Here is a 23,615-nt window from a genome sequence, read left to right as displayed (position 1 = left end):
CACAATCTTGTGTCTACATGTCCAACTTGTTAGACTACCAAATGTTGGACAAACTTGTGACTTGTAAGTAATAAATAATAATGCAGCCTTTCAATTTGAGTAATCGAGATGAACACTTATGCATACTAAATACTAAAAGGAACTATATAATCTCATTGTCTTCGATTTATACATGCCTGGACAAACTTGTAACTTGTAAGTTATAAATAATAATGCAGCCTTTCAATTTGAGCAATTGAGATGATGAACACTTATGCACACTAAATACTAAAAGGAATTATATAATCTCATTTTCTTCGATTTATACATGCCTGGACGATTTGTGGATGGACAACCTCCTTAACTCTTTTTGATCCTTGCATATAGACGCTTTGCCTTCTAGAAGTTGGTGTGGATTTCACCTGATATTTAGATACAAGGGAACTTAATTTCTCAATAAATGCTAGAACAATTACAATGAAAGACTACAATCAATAGCACATACCCTATTTCGAGAGATGTCATCAAGTTTCTTCAAGGCTGAAAAGAAGCAACCATAGATATTGAGCATAGATTTGTGATAAACAGATGCATAAAAAGGGAGACCATATAACATTTTTTACAAGACACTAAGGCTAGGTACCATCCTCCTAAACACAAGATATTATGCTTACTAAGCCTAAGAGTAAGAAAAGAATTTAGGACAAGTGAGGTTTCAATATTTCCTGCTGCAACAATAGTGGAAGGCCTGATTACCCATTAAATCTCTTTGGGATACCTTAAATGCAATCACATTGCAATTCACATACAAAATGAACGGGCAAAAATTTCTTCTTCCATTGACAATAAGATTTGTTCTGAATTTGCAATATACTTACAGTGGGTTTCCCGTTTGTCAGCTTCTCCAACTCCTGATTTGCAAACTGACTTGCAAATATTGGACATTATATTGGATTTCTCAATGGGTGCTCTTATTTCTTCAAACAAATCAACCTCAGTGCTTTGGTTGCTGTCCAAAGAGAAGTCATCACTATCTAATGTAGATTCTGAGTCTGCATATCTCCGCGTACACAGATCTTCTTGAGTTACGGGTAATAGGTCAGCTTCAACCTTCTCAAATCCTTTATTTATAATAAACAACTCTTCTGGATCTAGAAGTCCTGATCACACATGAAGCATTAATGACTTCGAATTTTAACTTGCTCTAACCATATGAAATGAGTTAACATTGGTAGAAGGCACCAAATATTTCAGATTTCTTGTAAAAGCATACCTGCACTGGTGAAAAAAGCAGTATCCCAATCTAAACTTTTGCGCAAGTTGCTTGCTCTTCCCAACTCAATGGATTCATGAAATAAGACCTTTTGCTCCCTTTGCTCGAGTATTTCTACTGCATTTTCAGGTTCACGAGAATCTGTGGTCCCAAACAGCTTGAAACCTTCTTGCTCATCTATTTTCTCCAACACTACTGTGAAAATGAATTCAAGAATAAAATGTTTCAGGCCAAAATTGAAAATGGAAGAATGTATATGTTCAAGTAACTGCAGAATTGTTCCTAATGTTGATGCAGAAACTAAGATCAGTTGGTGGTTTTTCATGCAGCCTAAGCAAATTAGAGTCCTATAGATATTGATGTGTTAGTTATCAGGAATTAGGAGAGTCAAAGATGATGCAGAACTATGAAATATCTCACAAATAAAATGATATCAGAAATTCAGACCTACCATAAGGGAACTACTGTAAAATATTAAGGTTCTTAAAATTTTGTTCCCATCCCCGAAAGTAACTGAAGAATTAGAAACACGGGTCTATTCTAATGGATTGATTATTAGTCTTAACACTATGATAAACAATAAGAACTAGAATATAAGCATGCCTACATGGAGCAGAGAAATATCATTCACGTACTATATAACCTACAATTAGATTATTACTGAGTATTTCTTCCAATATACTTGTGTTATCTCACATTAAGACATAAGTACAAAGTATTGTATTGGCGGAGATTAGGTGACTAGTTACAATTTATAAAGCATGGCTAGAGGGATACAAGATAGAGGTATGACACAATGGGCGTGTTTGATTGGGGGGATTGGAGGGGGGGACTATCCACTATTTGGATTACAATCCAAATAGTGTTCCTTATCCGCCGTTTGATTTTTTTTTAGTCCGCCGGTCATGGAGTCCGGCCGGACTCCATGTCCCCCATATGGGGGACTATTGTGTCCTAGGGGGGGGTGGGATAGAATGTGGGAGACTATTCACTGTTGGGATTAGATGCGAAAATGACCATTTTGACCCTCTACTATTTAATTATGTATTATATTTAATAAAATTCAATAAAATTTAAATGTCTCAATTTAAAAATAAAATAATTTTATTTAACTTTTTATTGATGTTTTATTTATTTAAATTTTTAAAATAATTTTTTATTGATGTTTTATTTTAAAATTTTGTTTATAATTTATTTAATTTCATTATTTAAATTTTAATATGTGTTTTATTTAAAATTTATTTAAAATTTTAATTAAAAAAATAATATAAATTTTTTATACAGGTTATACAGTATTTTATTAAATCAAATTTAGTGGTTATTTATTTATTTAATTGTGTAAAAAAATAAATTTATTTAATTGTGTAAATAAACAAACACAGTAAAGTTTTGCATGTAAAAAAAATAATGATTTGTTATACAGTAATGATTTAAAACAAATTTTATTGATATTTTATTTATTTATTTATTTAATTTAAAAAAAACGAATTTATTTAATTAAAAATAATTAAAATATTAAAGATATTTTTAATATTGCTATTACTTAGTAAACAATTGAAAAAGGGTAAAATAGTCTTTTGTTCATTTATCCTATCCAGTCCGTCCAACCAAACGTTGGATTCACTGAAAATAGTCCTATTCAGACATCTAATCCCATGAAAAAACAAACACAGGATACATATCTAATCCAACCAAATAGTCCGGGGGATTCACAGTCCCAGGACTCAAATCCGATGGATTCTAATCCCCCATTTTCCAGTCCGTCCAATCAAACACACCCAATATGGATACATCAATACAAATTCTGAAAAAAGTAGGATATGGATTATGTTAAAGGATACGACCATAAATAAAAATATATATAAATTAAAAAGTAATTGTCATAAATCTTTTAGGATAAACTATTTTTCTTTATTTATCTATAATTAGGAAACACTCTAATTTTGGCGAAGCTGAGTCAGACTTTAGATTTCTAGAAAAAGTTGAATAAAAATTGATTAATTTATTTAGATGGTGATAATTTATCAAATCATTTGAGAGTCACATAGTTATTTTATATACACAGTTACATAACCACCATGAAGTATGTAAGCTCTCTACTTCCAGTCCCATGCTCCGCATATAACTCCACTATCATCAAGAGTTGCAATGCTTCCCTACGATGTATTCAAGCACATCAAGTATGTGTTGACTTTCTAGTCTACCAAATAGTCTTAATTTCAAACTACTAGAAGTCACGGCACGCAAAAAAATTCAAAGTGTAGTATTGGTAGAGATTAAGTGACTAGTTGAATCTATAAAGCATGGAATGGGATACATGATAGAGGTATGACACAATATGGATACATCGATACAAATTCTGGAAAAGTAAGATATGGATTATGTTAAGGATACGACAATATATAAACATACATAAATTTAAAAAGTAATTTTGTGAAGACTGTTTTTCAAACTACTAGGAGTCATAGCAAGCACAAAGTGTGCATAAATCATTGAAAGACAATAACAATTCTAAATATAAAATTTATGGTATAAATGAAATGTTACCAGAAATGATGCTGTAAATTACTTCAAAAGATCAGCAACACAGTAAATTTTTTTAAAAAATGGACAAAAAGAAAAATAAAAAAGTAATCAACAAAATATTCAAAGTCCCTGTTAAATTTTATGTTTAGAATATCATCAATTTTTGTGTTTTTTTTTTTTCATGGGATAATAATACCATCATCAAATTGAAATTATTTAATCTCTTTGTAACACATTTGACATAGGAAATTAATAACAGTGAAAGAAATGAAAATTATAGGCAGATAGATCACTATATCTAGCTAAGCATATAGTGATAATGACCATGAAAAACTTCATACACAACATCACACAAAAAAAATCAAAATAAATTTTATATATATACATACAATTTATGGTAGATGTATATGTACGTAAAAATGACGAAAAATCTTTTAAGTGATGTCATTTAAACCAAGGTGGTGGTGATAGTATAAAATTATTGAGCAAATCTACGGAGATAATTGAATGTTCTTCTTCTCTATAATATTGGTTTAGAGGAATTGGAAAGTCTATTCCTCTTTGATAGAGAAAATATGTATATTCCTCATATGGTACTTCTGCATACGTACTGACCGGGTACACAACACATACCCAAGCTTTTTCTTTTTAATTTTTGGCGTACCCAGATGTACCTAGTATATACCCAAGCCGTACCATACCTCAGTTGAAATAATATTTTCTTCTACTATAGAAATAAAACTCCTTTCACTAGACTTCTTTTTTATTTTTTGTCTTATACTTAGCATGTTTTTAAAATCAAACTATGGTTTGTAAGTTATTTAATATATTGACATTTAATTTTGATTTATACCTTTACTTTTGACATTAAATGTTAATTGTAGGTAGAACGTTAACAAATTAAATCATTTAATTAATTTTTGCATTACTCTAAATTAAAAATAAATATTTTTTTACAAGCGTACCAAGCCTTACCCGCACCCTATTTTTTAAAAATTTTACCGTATTGATGTACCCGTATCGTACCAGTACTAGTATTCGTATTCGTACCTGTACCCGTGCTTCATAGGCAACAATGACTATGAAAAGCTTCATATACAGCATCACACAAAAAAAGTAAAAATAACATTTATATATACATACAATTTATCATAGATGTATATGTACGTAAAAATGAAGAAAAGTCTTTTAAGTTGTAAGATACAGATAACGCAACGGGTAAAAAGATTCAAACCATACCTTGCGTAAAAGAATTCGAAACGAAGAACCTTGTTGGTAAATCACGCGCTTGACAACCATTAACTATGAACACCCAGCAATGGAGTGATACTACAGTATGAGTATCACCAACACTAGTCACAGTGCAAAGGCTGGATCGTTCTCTGATGACAGAGAGTTAGAGAGAGAGTATAGGGAAAAAATATTATGGGTAAAAAACCACATCACGTATCTGATGTTCTATATATTAAAACATATAATCAGATATATAACCATATATATCTATCTATCCATATCTCCTAAGGATAGGATAGATGTAGATAGATAAAGGGTTATCCTAACAAATAGGATAATCAGGAAATCAAATTCAAATTACATGGTTAATTTGAATGGGCCATGGGTCATGCCACATGGGCGCTCAAATTCGGGTCCAATACCCGGCCCAATTTCCAACATCTCCCACTCGCACATGAGTTGGCATGATACTGCCACATCTCTATCTCAATCTCCCAAATATTGAACAATCCCATACTAGCCAATGAACCGTGCGACTGCTGAGAAACACTTGCATGTGGGAGCTCTATACTAGAAACTCAAAATGAACCAACATAGGGACATCAACCCAAAAAATAGAAATAGTATCTCATATACCCCAGACCCATCTAATTACACTGGTCCAAAAACATCTCTAATCCCTCAAAAGAGCATGTTTGACCCTCTCAATTCTTGCAATATATTCACACTCAATCTGCCTCTCATACAGAGCGATGTGAGTTGCCGGTAGTGAATATACAACTGTGATGTAATACTAGATGATCTTCCCCTTGCCCTTATGCTATTTAGTTTAGGATTGACCGCTTTCCCAGTGATGTCCCTTAAGGCCGAATCATACATGACCGCAAGCAACATACCAAAGTAGCAAAACATCAACCCCTTACCTTATGACATAGTCAAAGGTCACAAAAAGGTACACAAGTGAGTCATATCAATAATGCTGGAAATTTGTGTTAATGCATATAATATGATAGTGGTGTTGGTGGTAGATAGTGGCATGTATAGAATATGATAGTGGTGTTGGTGGTAGATAGTGGCATGTATAGAATATGATAGTGGTGTTGGTGGTAGATAGTGGCATGTATATAATATGATAGTGGTAGATAGTGGTAATATATAATATGTAAGTGGCATATAATGGGTTATAATGATATTTGTAATATCTCCTATATAAGGAGTGTCATTTGGTCTTGTAAAATAAGAAGTTTTGAATATAACAGAAATATATTCCTTCTTCCTCATATTTTCGGAGTTCTTCTTCCTCATATTTTCTAAGTTGGTATCAGAGCAACAAAAAACGCAGCAGCCCTAAAACCGTCATAGCCATGTCGGAAGTCACGTCCGAAACCACTTCAACCCCTGCCGCTGCCATTCCGGTGAAAACGTCCAACTCTCACTCTGTCCAAATCACCACCATCCGCCTAAATGGTGATAATTTTCTCCGCTGGTCACAATCTGTCCGGATGTATATCCGTGGGCAAGGAAAGATCGGCTACATCACTGGTGACAAGAAGGCTCCTGCTGTTAATGATCCGCTGTTCGACAGTTGGGACGCTGAAAACTCCATGGTTATGACATGGTTGGTCAATTCTATGGAGGAGGATATAAGCTCTAATTACATGTGCTATCCTACTGCACAAGAATTGTGGGATAATGTTAGTCAGATGTATTCTGACCTAGGAAATCAATCTCAAGTTTTCGAATTAACTTTGAAGTTGGGAGAGATTCGTCAAGGAGATGATTCCGTCACCAAATATTTCAATTCGTTGAAAAGGTTGTGGCAGGATCTTGACATCTTCAACACATACGAATGGAAATCGGTTGACGACTGCAACCACCACAAGAAAACTGTGGAAGACAGCCGTATTTACAAGTTTCTTGCCGGCCTCAACATTGAGTTCGATGAAGTGCGAGGAAGAATTATTGGCAGACCTCCTCTCCCATCCATTGGCGAAGTATTTGCCGAAGTCAGAAGGGAAGAGAGCCGAAGGAGCGTCATGCTTAAGAAAAAAGGTACTGGTGAATCAATTGAAATTTCTGCTTTAATTAGCAATGCTGCGGCCAACAAGGCTGCAAATTACCAGCGCAGGTTTGATGATAAGCCACGGGTCTGGTGTGATTTTTGCAACAAGCCTCGCCATACACGCGAAACGTGTTGGAAGATCCATGGCAAACCTGTCAACTGGAAAAGCAGCAAACAAGGAGAGAAGAATCGTGGCTTTCCTACCGCTAATGAAGCCGATTCAGGTCCCTTCAACAAAGAGCAGATTGATCAACTCTTAAAGCTGATAAAATCCAACTCCTCATCCGGTACTCCTAGTGTTTTGTTGGCACAAACAGGTAGAAATCCTAAAGCCTTCTCTTGCCTAAACTTCTCTCCGTGGATCATAGATTCCGGTGCCTCCGATCACATGACTAGTTTTTCCCATTTATTTAGTACCTATTTCCCTTGTTCTGGTCATGACAAAATCAGAATAGCCGATGGTAGTTTTTCACCTATTGCAGGAAAAGGATTTATTAAACTAACTGAGAAAATTAATCTCAATGCTGTTCTTCACGTCCCCAACTTAGCCTGTAACCTTTTGTCTGTCAGTAAACTATCTAAGGATTCTAATTGTCGTGTTACATTTTTTGAATCCCATTGTGAATTTCAGGACCAGAACTCGGGGATGATGATTGGGCGTGCTAGGATGCTTGAAGGTCTTTACTACTTTGATGAAGTACCTGTTAGTAATAAAAAAGCTCAGAGCTTTAATAGTACTAGTTCAATCTCTGTTCGAGAAAAAAATAATGCTATGGCACTATAGGCTAGGACATCCTAGTTTTCTTTATCTGAAACATTTATTTCCAGAATTATTTAAAGGGATTGATTGTTCTTCTTTTCATTGTGAAAGTTGCATTTTTGCAAAATTTCATCGCTCTACTTATTTGCCAAAACCTTACCAGACTTCCAAACCTTTTTATTTGATTCATAGTGATGTTTGGGGCCCTTCTAAAATCACTACTCTTTCTGGTAAAAGATGGTTTGTTACATTTATTGATGACCATACCCGCTTATGTTGGATTTATTTGATGAATAAAAAATCTGACGTGAAAAATTTATTCACAAATTTTTACAATATGATTGAAAACCAATTTCAAACCAAAATTGGTATTTTACATTCTGATAATGGAACAGAATATTTCAATGAGCAGTTGGGTGAGTTTTTGGAAAAAAAGGGGATTTTTCATCAATCTACATGTCGGGATACCCCTCAACAAAATGGCATTGCAGAACGAAAAAATAAACACCTACTTGAAGTTGCACGTGCTATAATGTTTTACATGCATGTTCCTAAATATTTATGGGGTGAAGCAATTTTAACAGCCTCTTATTTGATAAACAGGATGCCTACAAAGGTGTTAACATACAAAACACCTTTCGATTGTCTCAAAGCTTTTTTTCCTGACACGAGGTTGTTTTCTGATTTACCCGCCAAAGTTTTTGGATGTACTGCCTATGTTCATGTTCCTAGTCAATTTTGTTCAAAACTTGACCCCCGTGCTATAAAATGTGTTTTTTTGGGTTATTCCTCAAACAAAAAGGGGTATAAATGTTTCGATCCTCAAACCAAGAAATTTCATGTGAGTATGGATGTGTCATTTGTGGAAACAAAATCCTATTTCTCCAACACTTCTCTTCAGGGGGAGACAAGTGGAGTAGAAGACCGTTTTTGGGATATTTCTATCCCGCTCCCCAATGTCATTTATCCTACACAAAAACCACATCTGTCTGATAATGATCACTTAGGAGAACCAAGTTCTATGGTGCCTAGTCAAGAAGATTCTTGTTTAGGGGGAGAAGTACTACAAAATGATCTAAATCCTGAGCTTCAGGTTTATACTAGGAAGCGATTTCATCTGAGGAATAATGACCTGAATGTCCATCCTAATGACCCGAATGTCCACCCGAGTTCTGGCATCGAAATTTTAGGTAATCCTATTCCTTCTATTTCCGACCTTGATGTTCCTATAGCAATTAGGAAAGGTGTCCGAAATTGCATTAAACATCCTATTGCAAATTACCTCTCCTATCAAAGACTGTCTAAAAACCATAGAGCTTTCACATCTAGGATTTCACACTTGTTTGTTCCAAGAAATATACAGGAAGCATTGGATGATCCGAATTGGAAATTAGCAGTCATGGAGGAGATGAATGCTTTAAGGAGAAGTGGTACTTGGGAGATAGTTGATCTACCCAAAGACAAGAAAACAGTTGGGTGTAAATGGGTGTTTACGATAAAATGTAACGCAGATGGAAGCGTTGAGAGATACAAGGCGAGACTGGTGGCTAAAGGCTTCACTCAAACTTATGGGATCGACTATCAGGAGACGTTTGCTCCTGTTGCTAAAATAAATTCCATCAGAGTACTGTTATCTCTTGCAGTAAATTCAGATTGGCCTCTACATCAACTTGACATTAAGAATGCATTTCTCAATGGTGATCTTGAAGAGGAGGTGTTCATGAGCCTACCGCCGGGATTTGAGCAGAGACTTGGAAGCGACAGAGTATGCAGATTGAACAAGTCATTATACGGACTCAAACAATCACCAAGAGCGTGGTTTGAACGCTTTGGGAAGGCAGTTATCAGTTGTGGCTTCTCGCAGAGTCAAGCAGATCACACAATATTTTATAAACATTCAAAAAACAGTAAAATTGCAATTTTGATTGTTTATGTTGATGACATCATTTTAACTGGTAATGATGAAGCAGAGTTAGCAGCCCTCAAAGAGAAACTCGCAAAAGAATTTCACATTAAGGATCTGGGAGCTCTCAAGTATTTCCTCGGAATGGAATTTGCAAGATCCAAGGAAGGTATATTCGTTAATCAGAGAAAATATGTTCTTGATCTCCTTGGAGAAACAGGTATGCTTGGTTGTAAGATGGTGGAGACTCCGATCGAGCCTAACTTGAAGTTACAAGCTGCTAAGACTGAAGAAGTCAAAGAGAGGGAACAATATCAGCGACTTGTCGGGAAATTGATTTACTTGTCTCATACGCGGCCTGATATTGCCTTTGCAGTCAGCATGGTAAGTCAGTTCATGCACTCACCAGGGGCAGAGCACTTTGAGGCCGTTTATAAGATCTTAAGATATTTGAAAGGAACTCCAGGGAGAGGCTTACTGTTCAAGAAACATGGACATCTTCAAGTTGAAGTATACACAGATGCAGACTGGGCAGGAAGTGTTACAGACAGGAGATCAACATCCGGATACTGCTCCTTTGTAGGTGGGAACCTAGTTACATGGCGGAGTAAAAAACAGAATGTGGTAGCTAGAAGTAGTGCAGAAGCAGAGTTCAGAGCTGTTGCCCATGGAATCTGTGAAGTAATGTGGATTAAAAGAATTCTTGAAGAATTAAAGCTTTCTCACCCAACACCTATGAAGGTCTATTGTGACAACAAAGCAGCTATATCTATAGCTCATAATCCAGTTCTACATGATCGCACAAAACATATAGAAGTGGATAAACATTTCATCAAGGAGAAAATCAATGCTGGCATAATCTGTATGACCTACCTTCCAACAGGTGAACAATTAGCTGATGTGCTAACGAAGGGACTACACAAGAAGCAATTTGATAAGCTGACTAGCAAGCTGGCTATGGAAGATATCTTCAAACCAGCTTGAGGGGGAGTGCTGGAAATTTGTGTTAATGCATATAATATGATAGTGGTGTTGGTGGTAGATAGTGGCATGTATAGAATATGATAGTGGTGTTGGTGGTAGATAGTGGCATGTATAGAATATGATAGTGGTGTTGGTGGTAGATAGTGGCATGTATATAATATGATAGTGGTAGATAGTGGTAATATATAATATGTAAGTGGCATATAATGGGTTATAATGATATTTGTAATATCTCCTATATAAGGAGTGTCATTTGGTCTTGTAAAATAAGAAGTTTTGAATATAACAGAAATATATTCCTTCTTCCTCATATTTTCGGAGTTCTTCTTCCTCATATTTTCTAAGTAATAATGACACGTAAGACTCACACGGTGAGAAAACAAGGATGCATTCTCTCACCTCATTACTCGGTCGCCAAGCACATGGAGTATGAATACATGCTACGGTGGAGTAACTCTTCCAAAAGAGTGACGACATACTCGATACACCGTACAGATCTTAGTCTAGTCTCTTTCTAGCGCCTAACCCGAATTCTCTATCTGCTCGCCTTCCAGGCGCCAAATGAGATCTCGCATCTGGCTAATCATAACAGGCACAACATGGAAAGTGGGTACTAACATCCATGTTTGGCCCTTAACACAACCTCATCTTAGTTGTAACCAAGGCGACATATATAGTGGATAATTTAAGCCTCTTGGCTCCAAATAAAAATAAACCACTAGTCTCATCCTTGCTCGCTCCCAAGCACCAAGGGTGATTGCTCGTGTGAGTGAGTCAATCTTGCCTGTTGACATCATCATCTGCTAATCATTATGACACAAACCATAATAGTGTCAACATCGCATCATCTCACAACAAATAAGTGATCGATTTTAAAAAAAACACGACCACAGTCTGCGCAATTCTGGATTCCAAGCATAAACCTTATCAGCACCCTTTGCGATAAGCATATACAACGGAATCTACCATGTGCGCCTCACATGAAGTGGTTTAAGATCACTACCTCTTGCGCAATTACCTCTCTAAAGATATTTTGGTGACCAATCTACGTTCATTCAAGATGCGCCCAACTAGCGCATTGAATCTTATAAAGGGCAAATTTATACACTACCAGTAAAGCATCCTATCCACAGTCTAATGAGCAAGGTCAAGGTCTAAAACTACTTAGTTGACCATCTAAAGAGATAGCACTCATTATGCCGAATACGCCCACATAGCGTACTTCAGGCTCCCACAAAAAAAAATCAAAGAATATAGGTCATTTGTTTCTCCCAAAGACAATTCGAGGATTCACTCAATAGCTAAGGCTCTGGCTTTTACCGATAGGTAAATCAATAGGTTTGCAATTTCGCATCTAGAATCATTCTAGGATATTCCTTATGTAAGTCATTAAAGACAAATCGAGAATTCTCCCAGAACAATCTCTAAGGATCTTACATCTGAGCATATAAATAACATCCCCCATGTCCTTCACGTCTAAAACAGAGGACTGTCAACCCTAGGTGGCGACAACCGTATAAATTCCTAGCTCATAATGACTAAGTAAGGAAAAACTTCTTTTGAACCATTGATCATGCCTCAGTGGTCTTCATCGATCATCGTTGGCCTATCATGGCTCGATGAAATCTAAGAACTACTATTTGGGTAACTGTTTTAGGCCGTAAAAGATTTATTAGAACTAGTAATCCTTTTTGCGCTCCTAACTTTTCACCATAAAAGCAGAAAGTAAATCCCTACGGATCTACTTATCCAATTCTCCAACGAGAAGTTGGGTCACAACGTCCACAAATCAAAATTCCGAACTCATGTCAATCATAGCCTAAGTCAAAACAACCTTACTCCCCAGGAGAAAGTCTTCTCATGGCCTACACCTTCCTCAATGGTGCGACTTTTCGGTATCTAGCGAGCCTTATGCCTCAAAAAATGACTATCCAAATTGCGCATAACTTTAGAACAGTTTCGCGTCATAGCGGAAAGTCAACCAAATTATAGAAATTGTTAATCCTCAAAAACTTTGCCTTAAACTGCGCAACATTGATCCACTTTTCTAAAAGTCGGGGACTAGAGACCCTTTGGTATTATCCTAAGCTCTTTATCATCTTGCGGAGCAATCATGAATGTTTCCCTCTCAATCACCTAGTGATGAAGTGGAAAATTTTCACATTCTCTACCACGCAACTAAGAATGTAGAGTATTTTTCTCTAATGGAGTAATCCATTAGTAGGCACATCGATCCCACTGTCCCTAGGATATTGGAAATTTCTTTCCATTCTCAACTAGGCTACATAAACCGCTATACTTAGAATTCTCTATTTTATAGAGTCCCAAAACTTTATTTATGTCACATTTACTAAGAAAACTTTATGTGACTTAGTTACATTCCCACAAAGCTGCTTATCTATAAGCACATGACCTGGAGGGTTTACATGACTGCATACAATAATGCGCCACATGACCCTAAGTTTTTACAAGACAGCATACAATAATGCGCCCTAGATCTTTAGGTCTTAACTTCGCAACCTTAAGAGAAGTAAAATAAAGATAAGCTGCTTGATGGTGACAGATCGCCCACAAATGGTTCTCTGCTAACCCATTACTTAAAATAGAGTGTAAAATCTGATATGGGGGGCACTTAGGGATATAGGCAACAAACTAGTGCAATTCCCAATTGGGAAACATTTTACGCCATCATCCACCTAACATAAACAATACTTAATTCCTTATCTCTACTACACCATTGTGTTGCTGAGTACTAGGAATAATCAATTTTCTAAGCATCCATCTCCCTTCACAGAGTTTTCAAAAAAAACTCAAATAGATACTCGCTACCTTGGTCAAAACTAAAAGCACAAAAGATCTTATCTAACTGATCTCAACCTCATGTGTACAATGTCAAAAATCATCTCAAAACTTTTGACTTATGGGAGATCAAATAGCCTTGATTAAGATGCGTATCGTAATCTATAAATGTGTCAAGATTGAGGCTAGCTATCATACCCTTACACATATCCAGTCACAAATATCATAGTGGACTAAATGCGCGCCAATACAAATGCCCTTCTGCAGCTTGCTTACTTACTTGTGCGCAACTATTGCGAACAAAGTTACACAGTCACATGAGAGCAGGATGACACAAGCGAGTGGGCCCGAGAGGGCCTACTCAAACCATCTATGTCATCTTCTCATTAATGTGATTAAGTATAATAAGCCACCAGTTTATGACCAATGTCATAAACTAATTCCAATCATTCTAATGTGTGAATTCTCGAAGACAAGTTTTAAAGGTTTTAGGCCCAACTAGGTAATAGCTCACGACAAATTCATGTTCACTAGATCATAAAAGGATGTTATGGAGATATCAAGTGCACCTAAGTCGCAAATTTAACTAGTAAGTGCTAATCCCCTGCACCTTCAAGTCAATTTTATTCTCCATATATTTTACTGCATCTAGTTGAAAGATGACGATACTCCTCGTGCCATCTCTGTTTCTCGCTTCATAGTTACTTGCAATTAATTATACTATCCACAAGGAGGAGAGAATAAGCTATCAATCTATGACAACTCCCGAAGTAACTTAAGCGCGAATTAGGCTAAAGAGTCTAATTCAACACAATGCTCTCACGAGCCATGCGTCAAATTCGTAGAGTCATAACAACCTTGTCGGCCTTGACCTTTTCATTACTATGCTGCAACGTTTGCTAAGTGGTGAACGTTATTCAAAAGCGTTAGCCTAGCTAAGGAATCATACAAAGAAGCACCTCATCATGTCTCACACTCAAGTGCGGAAACAGTAAGTGTCCAGACTTAGACAAGTTGGCAATGCTAATAGATTTTGCAATCACTTGACGCTAATCTTTTCACTTAGTCTTAATAGATTTTTGCTGCTACTAAGCGCTAATCTTTTAACTTCAAGTAATACATTAATGCACACTCTTATAGTGCGTGAAATTTTTGCTTCATCCACTCCCAACAGTTGGGTAGAGAGCAAAACACTACTCATACTGGTTACTCGTCTTATACTTAATGACTAATTCATTTAAGCTCGCATTTCTTGGATGACGTGACTCTTGAATGTTACTTCATCCAATAATGCAACATTATTACAAGTTAAATTACAAAGTCAATCCGTGCAGCTCAATAGTCAAGATCATATACAGATCTATTGAGGGCTTACTAATTTCACAACTCCAAAACTCACCAATCAAAACTACGTAGCATGCCGCTAACCATAGCGCACACATAAGTTTTTATTGTGCCAAACAAGGCAAGAAAACCACGGCGACTTTGAGTCATGTTTCCTTACTTTGGCTCAATTAAACTCTGACCTAAAGTCTCCAAGACTTTTTGCTCATCTAAAGAATAGGATTACATTGTTCATATTTGAACATCTCTACTAAGTTTAGGTCAACCAAATTAACTTCCATAAGCTAAGTCAATTTAGAGAGAAATTCGCATTGAGATTAATTTGATTAGCATAATATAATTTTGCTGCAAAAATCTAAATTAAATAGTGACAATATTACACAAGTCGCAAGATAGAAAATCCGCTATGCTCGTAATCATCTCTTGCACCACAGGTGACAAGTATCTAAAAATTTAATTTAATTCATGCGCAAAATATTAATTTTCGGGAGTAAATCCACAAAGATTTCTCTCAACCGAACAACCTCCCACTGACTATGGCATGTCTAAAGCATGATAAAATATTCTAATTCCATACAATAGCATTTTAATATAGATTCACAATCAACTCACGCGATGTTACATTTAATAATGGAATTTAAATAAAAAATAATTAATCATGTTATTCTAATCACAACATATTAGAAACTCTCTAGGCAAAAAATAATAATATGCTATGTTTAATATTCAGATTATGCCATAACAGAAAGTATATCACTTCTGAAATTTTTCTGGAATTTTCAGATATTTTCTGGAATTTCAAAGAATTAATAAATACACAAAAAATCATAAATAAATATTCCAGAATTTGGGAAAAAGAAAAAATCATACCAGTTAATAGTAAACAATTACAGTAGTCTACAGAAAAAATTTCAGCCCCAAAAATTTAGTCATGCAACACCAGAAGCATTTTAAAGCAGAAATAATGAATTATTATTTTAGGAAAAATATTTTTATTTTCATAAAATTTTGAAAATTTTACAATAGATTAAAAATTTAATTCTAAGTCTAATAGTACCAACCACGCTTAAACAAAGCTATAACGAATTACTTATGACCATTTAAAGCAATTCCAGATTTTAAAAAACAACAAACAGCGCCTTACACCCAGCTGCCAAACCAGACAAGCCAGCGCTGAAAACAGTGCAGCTCAGCTGGGCACGCGGCGCGGGTGGACAACATGGCTGACACACGAGCGATGGCGTGTGGAAGCGCATGGGAAGGGCACCTGGCGCGTGGCCGCTGCTGACGGCGTCAGTTGGCGCGTGAGGCACACGCGCTGCCTTCCGGTGTGTTTTCTGGTTCAATTTTGGTACTGCCGAACTCCATTTTCCAAAATAAAAACAATGGTGGTATCAAAAATGATATTTAACAAATACAAATAATGAAGTGTAGCACACTCTCTCTCTAATAAGAGTGGAAGTGCAAAAACTCTACACTTCATCTTTTTCCTTAAGCCACCAAAAATAGAAAACGAACCCAAATTAGGGTTTATTTTTTCCCATCAACCGTAAGTCGGAATCAAGCCCATAATATACCATTTCGAAGGTATCGAAACAAGGATTCCAATATATAATTTTCATAACATAAAAACAAAGCGTTTAAAACCAACATGCAGTCACAAAGTTATGAAAAATTAAATATGAATCTCCATTTTTCTCAAAATCCGACTGTTGGATTTTCATGAAACTTTGCAGATATATTTTACATAAAATATACTACCACATACGTAAATTTCAAGTTGATCGGAGAAGGTTTGAAAAAATATTAATTTTCATGCATATATCACGTGTGTATATGTATATATAATTATATACATATTTTAATGCACAAAAAACAAGCACGAAAACACCCATTTATGGCTCTGATACCAATGTAAGATACAGATAACGCAGCAGGTAAAAGGATTCAAACCAAACCTTGTGTAAAAGAATCCGAAACAAAGAACCTTCTTGGTAAATCACGTGCTTGACAACCATGAACTATGAACACCCAGCAATGGAGTGATACTACAGTATGAGTATCATCCACACTAGTCACAGTGCAAAGGCTGGATCGTTCTCTGATGGGAGAGAGTTAGAGAGAGAGTATAGGGAAAAAATGTTATGGATAAAAAACCACATCACGTATCTGATGTTCTATATATTAAAATATATAATCAAATATATAACCATATATATCCATCTATCTATATCTCCTAAGGATAGGATAGATGTAGATAGATAGAGGATTATCCTAACAAATAGGATAATCAAGAAATCAAATTCAAATTACATGGGTAATTTGAATGGGCCATGGGTCATGCCACATGGGCGCCCAAATTCGGGTCCAATACCCGGCCCAATTTCCAACATAAGTGATGTCATTTAAACCAAGGTGGTAGTGATAGTATAAAATTACTGAGCAAATCCAAGGAGATAATTGAATGTTCTTCTTCTCTATACTATTGGTTTGGAGGAATTGGAAAGTCTATTCCTCTTTGATAGAGCAAATATATATATATATATATATATATATATATGATACACACAGAGACAATGTACTTTGCAACTCTGTTTTTTCCACTTCAACAAGAAACTGAATGACAATCATTATTTAATCAAAGACCCAACCCACCTTGAGGCCTTTAAGCAAAAATGTTATCCTTCAAGTTGCAACACTAGTAGAAGCAAGAAAACACTTGATCTATAATAGCACTTGAACCACAGACATCCTCCAATTCATATAGGAAACCATTTGATTTGAAAGAGAAAGTTGGCAAGTGAAGCAATTTCGGGAGAAGTTGTTAGGATGTGAATTTGTGGGAAGTTGATTTTAATGTTTCTAAGTGGAAAGGAGTTTGTGAGAATTTTGATTATTGCCCCATAACTCGATAGAAGGAAAATAATACACAACTTTAGTACATGATCAACACCAAAATGAGCCCCTTTATATATTAATATTGATAATATATTCATATAAGATATATTGAGGGTTCAATATGTCCACTCAAACTTGGAACAAATTTGACATGCTTTATTCTCAATGTTTCCCAATTCTTCTTACCTGGAAACTACTCTTGTACTTATCCTAACAATTACTCTAATGCTATGCAAGAAATACTCAACTTTCAAAATAAGTTACATGATCTAGACGATGCGGAACGTGATATGTGGATTTTATTTATTTGTAATTTTTTTTTAATTTATGTTTATTTATTTATTTTATTAATAATTTAATTAAAACCTTAATATATTTAGTTACTTATTTTATTAGAGATTAGGCTTCCAAATAATGTCATGATTTACTTTGTTATTTTTAATTAGGGTTTCCTACGTTGCCTATATATATGGCTCTATGTAATAGTTTTCGGTTAGCTTTGAGATAATAGTATTGAGTAGTTAAAGGTTGTGGCCATTTTTGTGAGATTAAGGTTTTGACCGTTATTCTTCTTCTCCCTTCTAGTTCTTCTCAAAACTTTTTGATCTTCTCTTTTAGATCAATTCTCCACATATTCTGATTTTAGGATCAATTGAATAGCCGATTTAGTACTTGATTGAAATAAAATAAAATAAATTTCAAATTATAGATACGTTTAAGAAGTATCAAATAGGTTTATGCTAGTATCCAAACAGTATTGATACTCGATACAAATACAACTCTCATCTAGAAGTATCTGTATTTCATAGGTTGCAATGAATGTCAAATCTGGAGGAGAGGGACTTCGAAATCCGAATCAAATTGGGTGGAAGAAGTTCGGGTGAATGCTGGAATCTTTCCCAAACCCTAGAATGTTTGGTTTTGAAGAACATATATATATATATACATATATAAACAAGTAGATACTAATATACTATCTAATCAAAGTTTGATGCTTTGATTTTGCTATTAATACCCACAAGCAACTTAACCCTTCAAGTACAATTTAAAGTCTTTCCCTTACATCACACAGTTAAATGACAAAACTCCAATAGAGATTTTTTCAAAAATAAATAATAACAAAAATTAAATAGTCCAATCGAGATCAAGAAAAGCAGTTCCTTTCATACAAGAACATGTCACAATTCACAAAATCAAGCTTCATCAAGATTTTCACAATTAACAAACATCAAAATAAATCCTCAAACCCTAAACTTCGTTTAGTTTCGAAATGAATTGGAAATTTGAAACTTGTATAACAATTGTATATAACCGAGATAAACAAACACAAACATAGATATTGACGTAACTACATATAAGAAGGAAGATAAAGGAGAACCTAAAAGTCAAAAGTCTTGGAAGCTATCGCAAATAAGCAGCAATAAGAACATAATTTTCTAAAGAAATATCAAAAAATTTTAAAAACAAACCAAACAAGACCATAATATTTTTAAATATTTTTAGCATTTATTCTAAAAGAACATATTAACTAGACTCTTGTAATAAATAAATGATAAAGAGTGATGTTAGGGATCCCAAATAATCTACTAAATTTTCTGCCAAATCTTTCACATGTGTGAGTTTGTGTGGGTCGAAGTTTGGTAGATTATTTGGGGTTCGTAACATTTTCCAATAATAAATATAATTTTAAAATATACTACAAAACAAAAAGGAGAATTTACCCATAAATCCTATATGGGGGAGTGTTGATCCATTTAGTCCTAAGAGTTTTCTTATGGACTGATTGGTCCTAGTTTTTTTTGAAAAGGCGTATCTCTTAACTAGAATACCCTTTTTAGTGATTCATTTTGGGAACAAATTGCTGGGTGTGTGAGATTTGGTGGGTAAGATGTGATTGATATTATTCTGTGTGTGAGATTTGGTGGAGTGTATCACGGTGGATGTGGATTTTGGCATTTCGGGGAGTGAACAGGAGTCTTTTTTACTAGTGTGTTTTTCTAGAGACGGTGGTGTTGCATTTGCTCGGGTCTAATAGAATGACACAAGGTATATACATTTTGGTCGATTGTTCTTTATGTACAGGGGTGTGATGTGATTTTTTAGTTGGATAGGGGGGTGGGTATTGTTATTGGTTGGGGGTCATTTTTCATGTTTGTCGTGTGTTGTGTTAATGGTGGGTGTTTATGTGTAATTTGAGTTTGTTTGGTGGTTGATCGAGGTGGTTTTCTACACAGGTTGGCAATTTTTTTCGCATTCAGTGGTCTCGATGTGTCTATGTTGGTTTACTGATGCACGTTAGCATGTTTGGTCATCATGGTGGTTTTGTTTCAATCTGGGTTTCATTTTTTTTTTTCAATCAAGAAGTTAACTGTAATGGTGTCTAATTCAAAAAAATTATACATCACTATAATGTGTAATGTATGGAATGTGTGATGGCCATGTGCTTGTTATGCGCAGGTATGGATGCTGGGATTTTGTTGTTGTGCACGTAAAACAAAACCAATGCTGCTATTCGGTTGCATGATGCATCGACGTTCGAGAGAATCGTTGATGTTATTTGTGGAAAGTTTGATGGGTTGGTGCCAGGTCTGGTATACATGTTGTTCGACGTACCTGGTTACAATAAGTTCAAGGTGGATCGACGCTTGAATTCATCATTTCCACATAACGACTGTTTACTAATGTGTAATACACATGTTTGTATCATGTTGACAATGAGTTGAATAACATATTCTTTGTCATGTGCATTACAGTGTACTTAGGTTATGACTGTACAGGACTCGCTCACCAAATGTGCAAAACATTGTTCCATTCATGGACTCAATAATTCTTATCACTCTCCATAAACACGCTTCCAATGTAAACGTGTATGCCTTAACGATTCCTTACATACAGAAACAATTAATACAATCTCACAAGCTTATGGAAGACCCAATAATACATTTTCAACGAAGTGTGACGGAACACATAATAACCAATATAACATTTCCCGTCAAAGACCTAAACAACTATCGCAAATTTTCGAATCACATACAAACAACACCTACAACAACACATCAGCCACCCATTCCGACCCATACTGGTTTAAAAATAAGAACACATTAAAACAATAAAAAAACGCTAGAAAACCTCGGCAGAACAATGTCCATACACATTGACAATATAACCACTACTCCTTATTTTCATATCGTTCAACGACATAGTTGAGTACAGTGTTAATGCCGTGTTATATAAGCAGATCCAACACATCTACAGTTCCACAACACGGGGCACTACACCTAGGTTGGCCAACATGTAATGCCAAACCACATAGACATTAGGATCACATAACCAGGACCACATTTTGGTTATATGGTTTAATGTGTATGTGGAATTCTCATAATATCATCCATTAACGTCACAATCCAATTGCAAAATGTGCCACCCGGATAATACCCCAACCTACAAGTGAGAGAAACACAGAATATCCTACCAAAAAAAAAAACACACATCAACACAAGATTGAATACCAGACGATGTTGCCAAACAATCTAAACCCAACAAAATTCAAAAATCTAACAGTGGTGGACCAAATACCAAGCACATACCACAAAACAGGCATACAACATCAGTATTAAACCCCAACACTACAACCCCTAACTCTACGCTAGCAAACCCTATCAATAGGCCTCCCATTCCCGACTCCTTTTCAAATAAACATCACTAACTTGGTCGTGGCGTCGTCATCTCCGCAACACCCATTCAACAATACAAATTCAACGTCTGCTGGCTCTAACCCAATCCCTCGTTCACACAATGTAGGGTTTCTGTATCCTAATGTGCCTCAATCTCACGACTTCTGGAAGTTGCAACGAAGAACATTGGAACCCAATGTCATATTAACTACACAACAATTCAACATTGGGAATACAGAATCTTTCCTACCCTGATAGTGTGAGATTCGATTGCAAAGGAGGGAAAACACAAAAAATCTATAGTGAACTTGGTGTAAATGTGTAATTTCAGCCTATTGCAAAATCCCACATTCACCCTTTGTTTTCCACACAAGCGTGTTCTGCCCCCATCCCTTAAAAGTAATTTCACTTATAACAGGACTTTTTGGTCCATAAGAAAAACCTAGGGACTAATCAGTTCACAAAATCTAAATTTAGCATTTATTGGTACTTCACCCAAACAAAAATGACGAAATAATATAATAAGGTGAGATGATATGATTGTAAATTATCCAAATTAAAAATAAATAAATCGGATGAATCATCTTATTTTGAGCTCACATCAAAATATTGGACAATTCAATTCTTTCCAAAATAAATAATTAGAAACATAAAAATTGAATATAAAATTAAACAGAACCCTTTTACATGAGATGAATCTCACTTTTATTAATCCTACATCAATTCAGCCATATATTTTTGTGCAGGTTGAATAATTATTGTTTACAAAGGTCAGTGACAATCTTAACTAATAAAAAAATATGTATAATTATAAGGGTTTAAATTAGTAAAATGGTAAATAATGGTTTTAGGTTATACTAACCAGAAATACCGGCGGTGCAGTAAACAAGGACGAAGATCATGCCGCCGAAGGCCCATGCGATGCCGAGGATGCCGACACCGCCACACTGGTCAGGGTTCTTGATGGGGTCAATCTGGCTGTTGTAACCGATGACGGTGAGGACGGTGATGTAGAGGAAGAGAAGTGTGGCTATGAACTCTGCAATGATAGCTCTGTAGAACGACCATTTTGTCAGCCCCACCACGTCCACTAGCGGAGCTAGAGGCGGGTCGTGGTAGTCCTTGGCTGAGAACTCCTGCTCTGTTACTACTGTTTTCTCAACTTCCTTTGCCATTCTAACAAAAGACGCTCTGTGTAGAGAGAGAGAGAGAGAGTAATGTAGGATGTGGAAGGTAAGGAAGAGAGGGGTAGGTATTTATGGAGAGAGAGAGATTGCGGGGAGACAATTTTGGACCCTGTTTGGAATGGTTTTCAAACCATGATTCCACCACTTTATTAGTTTCCAAAGTTAGTTCTATACTAAGGAAGAGAGGAGTAGGTATTTATGGAGAGAGAGAGATTGCGGGGAGACAATTTTGGACCCTGTTTGGAATGGTTTTCAAACCATGATTCCACCGCTTCATTAGTTTCCAAAGTTAGTTCTATGCTCAAAGGCGGGAAAATTTAGATTAATTGGCCGTTCAGCCAGTTGACTGGAATAGTGTAAATTTTTTTTTATTTTTTTTGCAATGGACATATGTTATTATTATATATTCAAAAAAAATATTTTTCAAATTTTTTAATTTATTTTAATAGAATTTTGAGTTGTATGTTTGGTTATGAGTTATAAGTTTTTGTATCAAATATCATATGTCACATCAAATTTCCCCACTCAATTCAAAAACTCTTTTCAAAACTTTTTCACCAAATAAATTTTCCATACTCAAATCTTAATTCCAAAACTCACAAACTCAAAATACAACTCCTACTCTCAAATTATAGTTAGAAAGCTCTACCAAACGCAACCTTGAATTTCAAGAGAGAATGAAGGTTGATTAATGAATTTAATTAAGGAATTAGTTATGAAAATTTTGGAAAGAAAAATAGATTCCAGAGAGAGAATTTTGAATTTCAAGAGAATGGAAGTTGATTAATGAATTTAATTAAGGAATGAGTTGTGAAAATTTTGGAAAGAAAAATAGATTGCAGAGAGGGAATTTTGAATTTCAAGAGAATGAAAGTTGATTAATAGATTTAATTAAGGAATGAGTTATGAAAATTTCGGAAACGGCTGATCTGACAAGTAAAATAGATACACCATCTCCAATCATTTGTTAAATTTTTTATTTGATTTTAAATG

At 35.4% G+C, this 23,615-nt stretch overlaps 1 protein-coding gene across 1 annotated transcript; it reads right to left on the bottom strand.

The window, feature by feature from the left end:
* Positions 1-68: 68 nt before the first annotated feature.
* On the bottom strand, positions 69-22,930 carry LOC145822447 (uncharacterized). The gene is made up of 5 exons (XM_082919489.1): positions 22,298-22,930; positions 1,253-1,447; positions 858-1,139; positions 485-519; positions 69-401 (listed from the first exon to the last, which is right to left on the bottom strand). The coding sequence occupies exons 1-5, from the start codon at positions 22,608-22,610 to the stop codon at positions 288-290; spliced, it is 939 nt and encodes a 312-aa protein (XP_082775615.1). The 5' UTR covers positions 22,611-22,930; the 3' UTR covers positions 69-287.
* Between the last annotated feature and the right edge of the window lie 685 nt (positions 22,931-23,615).

This window comes from Camellia sinensis, chromosome 3 (assembly GCF_055761805.1).
Source record: "Camellia sinensis isolate YWXY chromosome 3, ASM5576180v1, whole genome shotgun sequence".
Lineage (NCBI taxonomy): Eukaryota > Viridiplantae > Streptophyta > Magnoliopsida > Ericales > Theaceae > Camellia > Camellia sinensis.
Note: the sequence above shows the minus strand (reverse complement) of the source record. Positions and strands in the feature narration are given on the sequence as shown.

Coding starts and splice junctions, on each gene's coding strand:
- LOC145822447 (XM_082919489.1), bottom strand. CDS start 22,610: ATGGCAAAGGAAGTTGAGAAAACAGTAGTAACAGAGCAGGAGTTCTCA. Junction 1,448..22,297: donor CTGCACCGCCGGTATTTCTG/GTTAGTATAACC, acceptor TCATTTTCACAG/TAGTGTTGGAGAAAATAGAT. Junction 1,140..1,252: donor TGCTTTTTTCACCAGTGCAG/GTATGCTTTTAC, acceptor ATGTGTGATCAG/GACTTCTAGATCCAGAAGAG.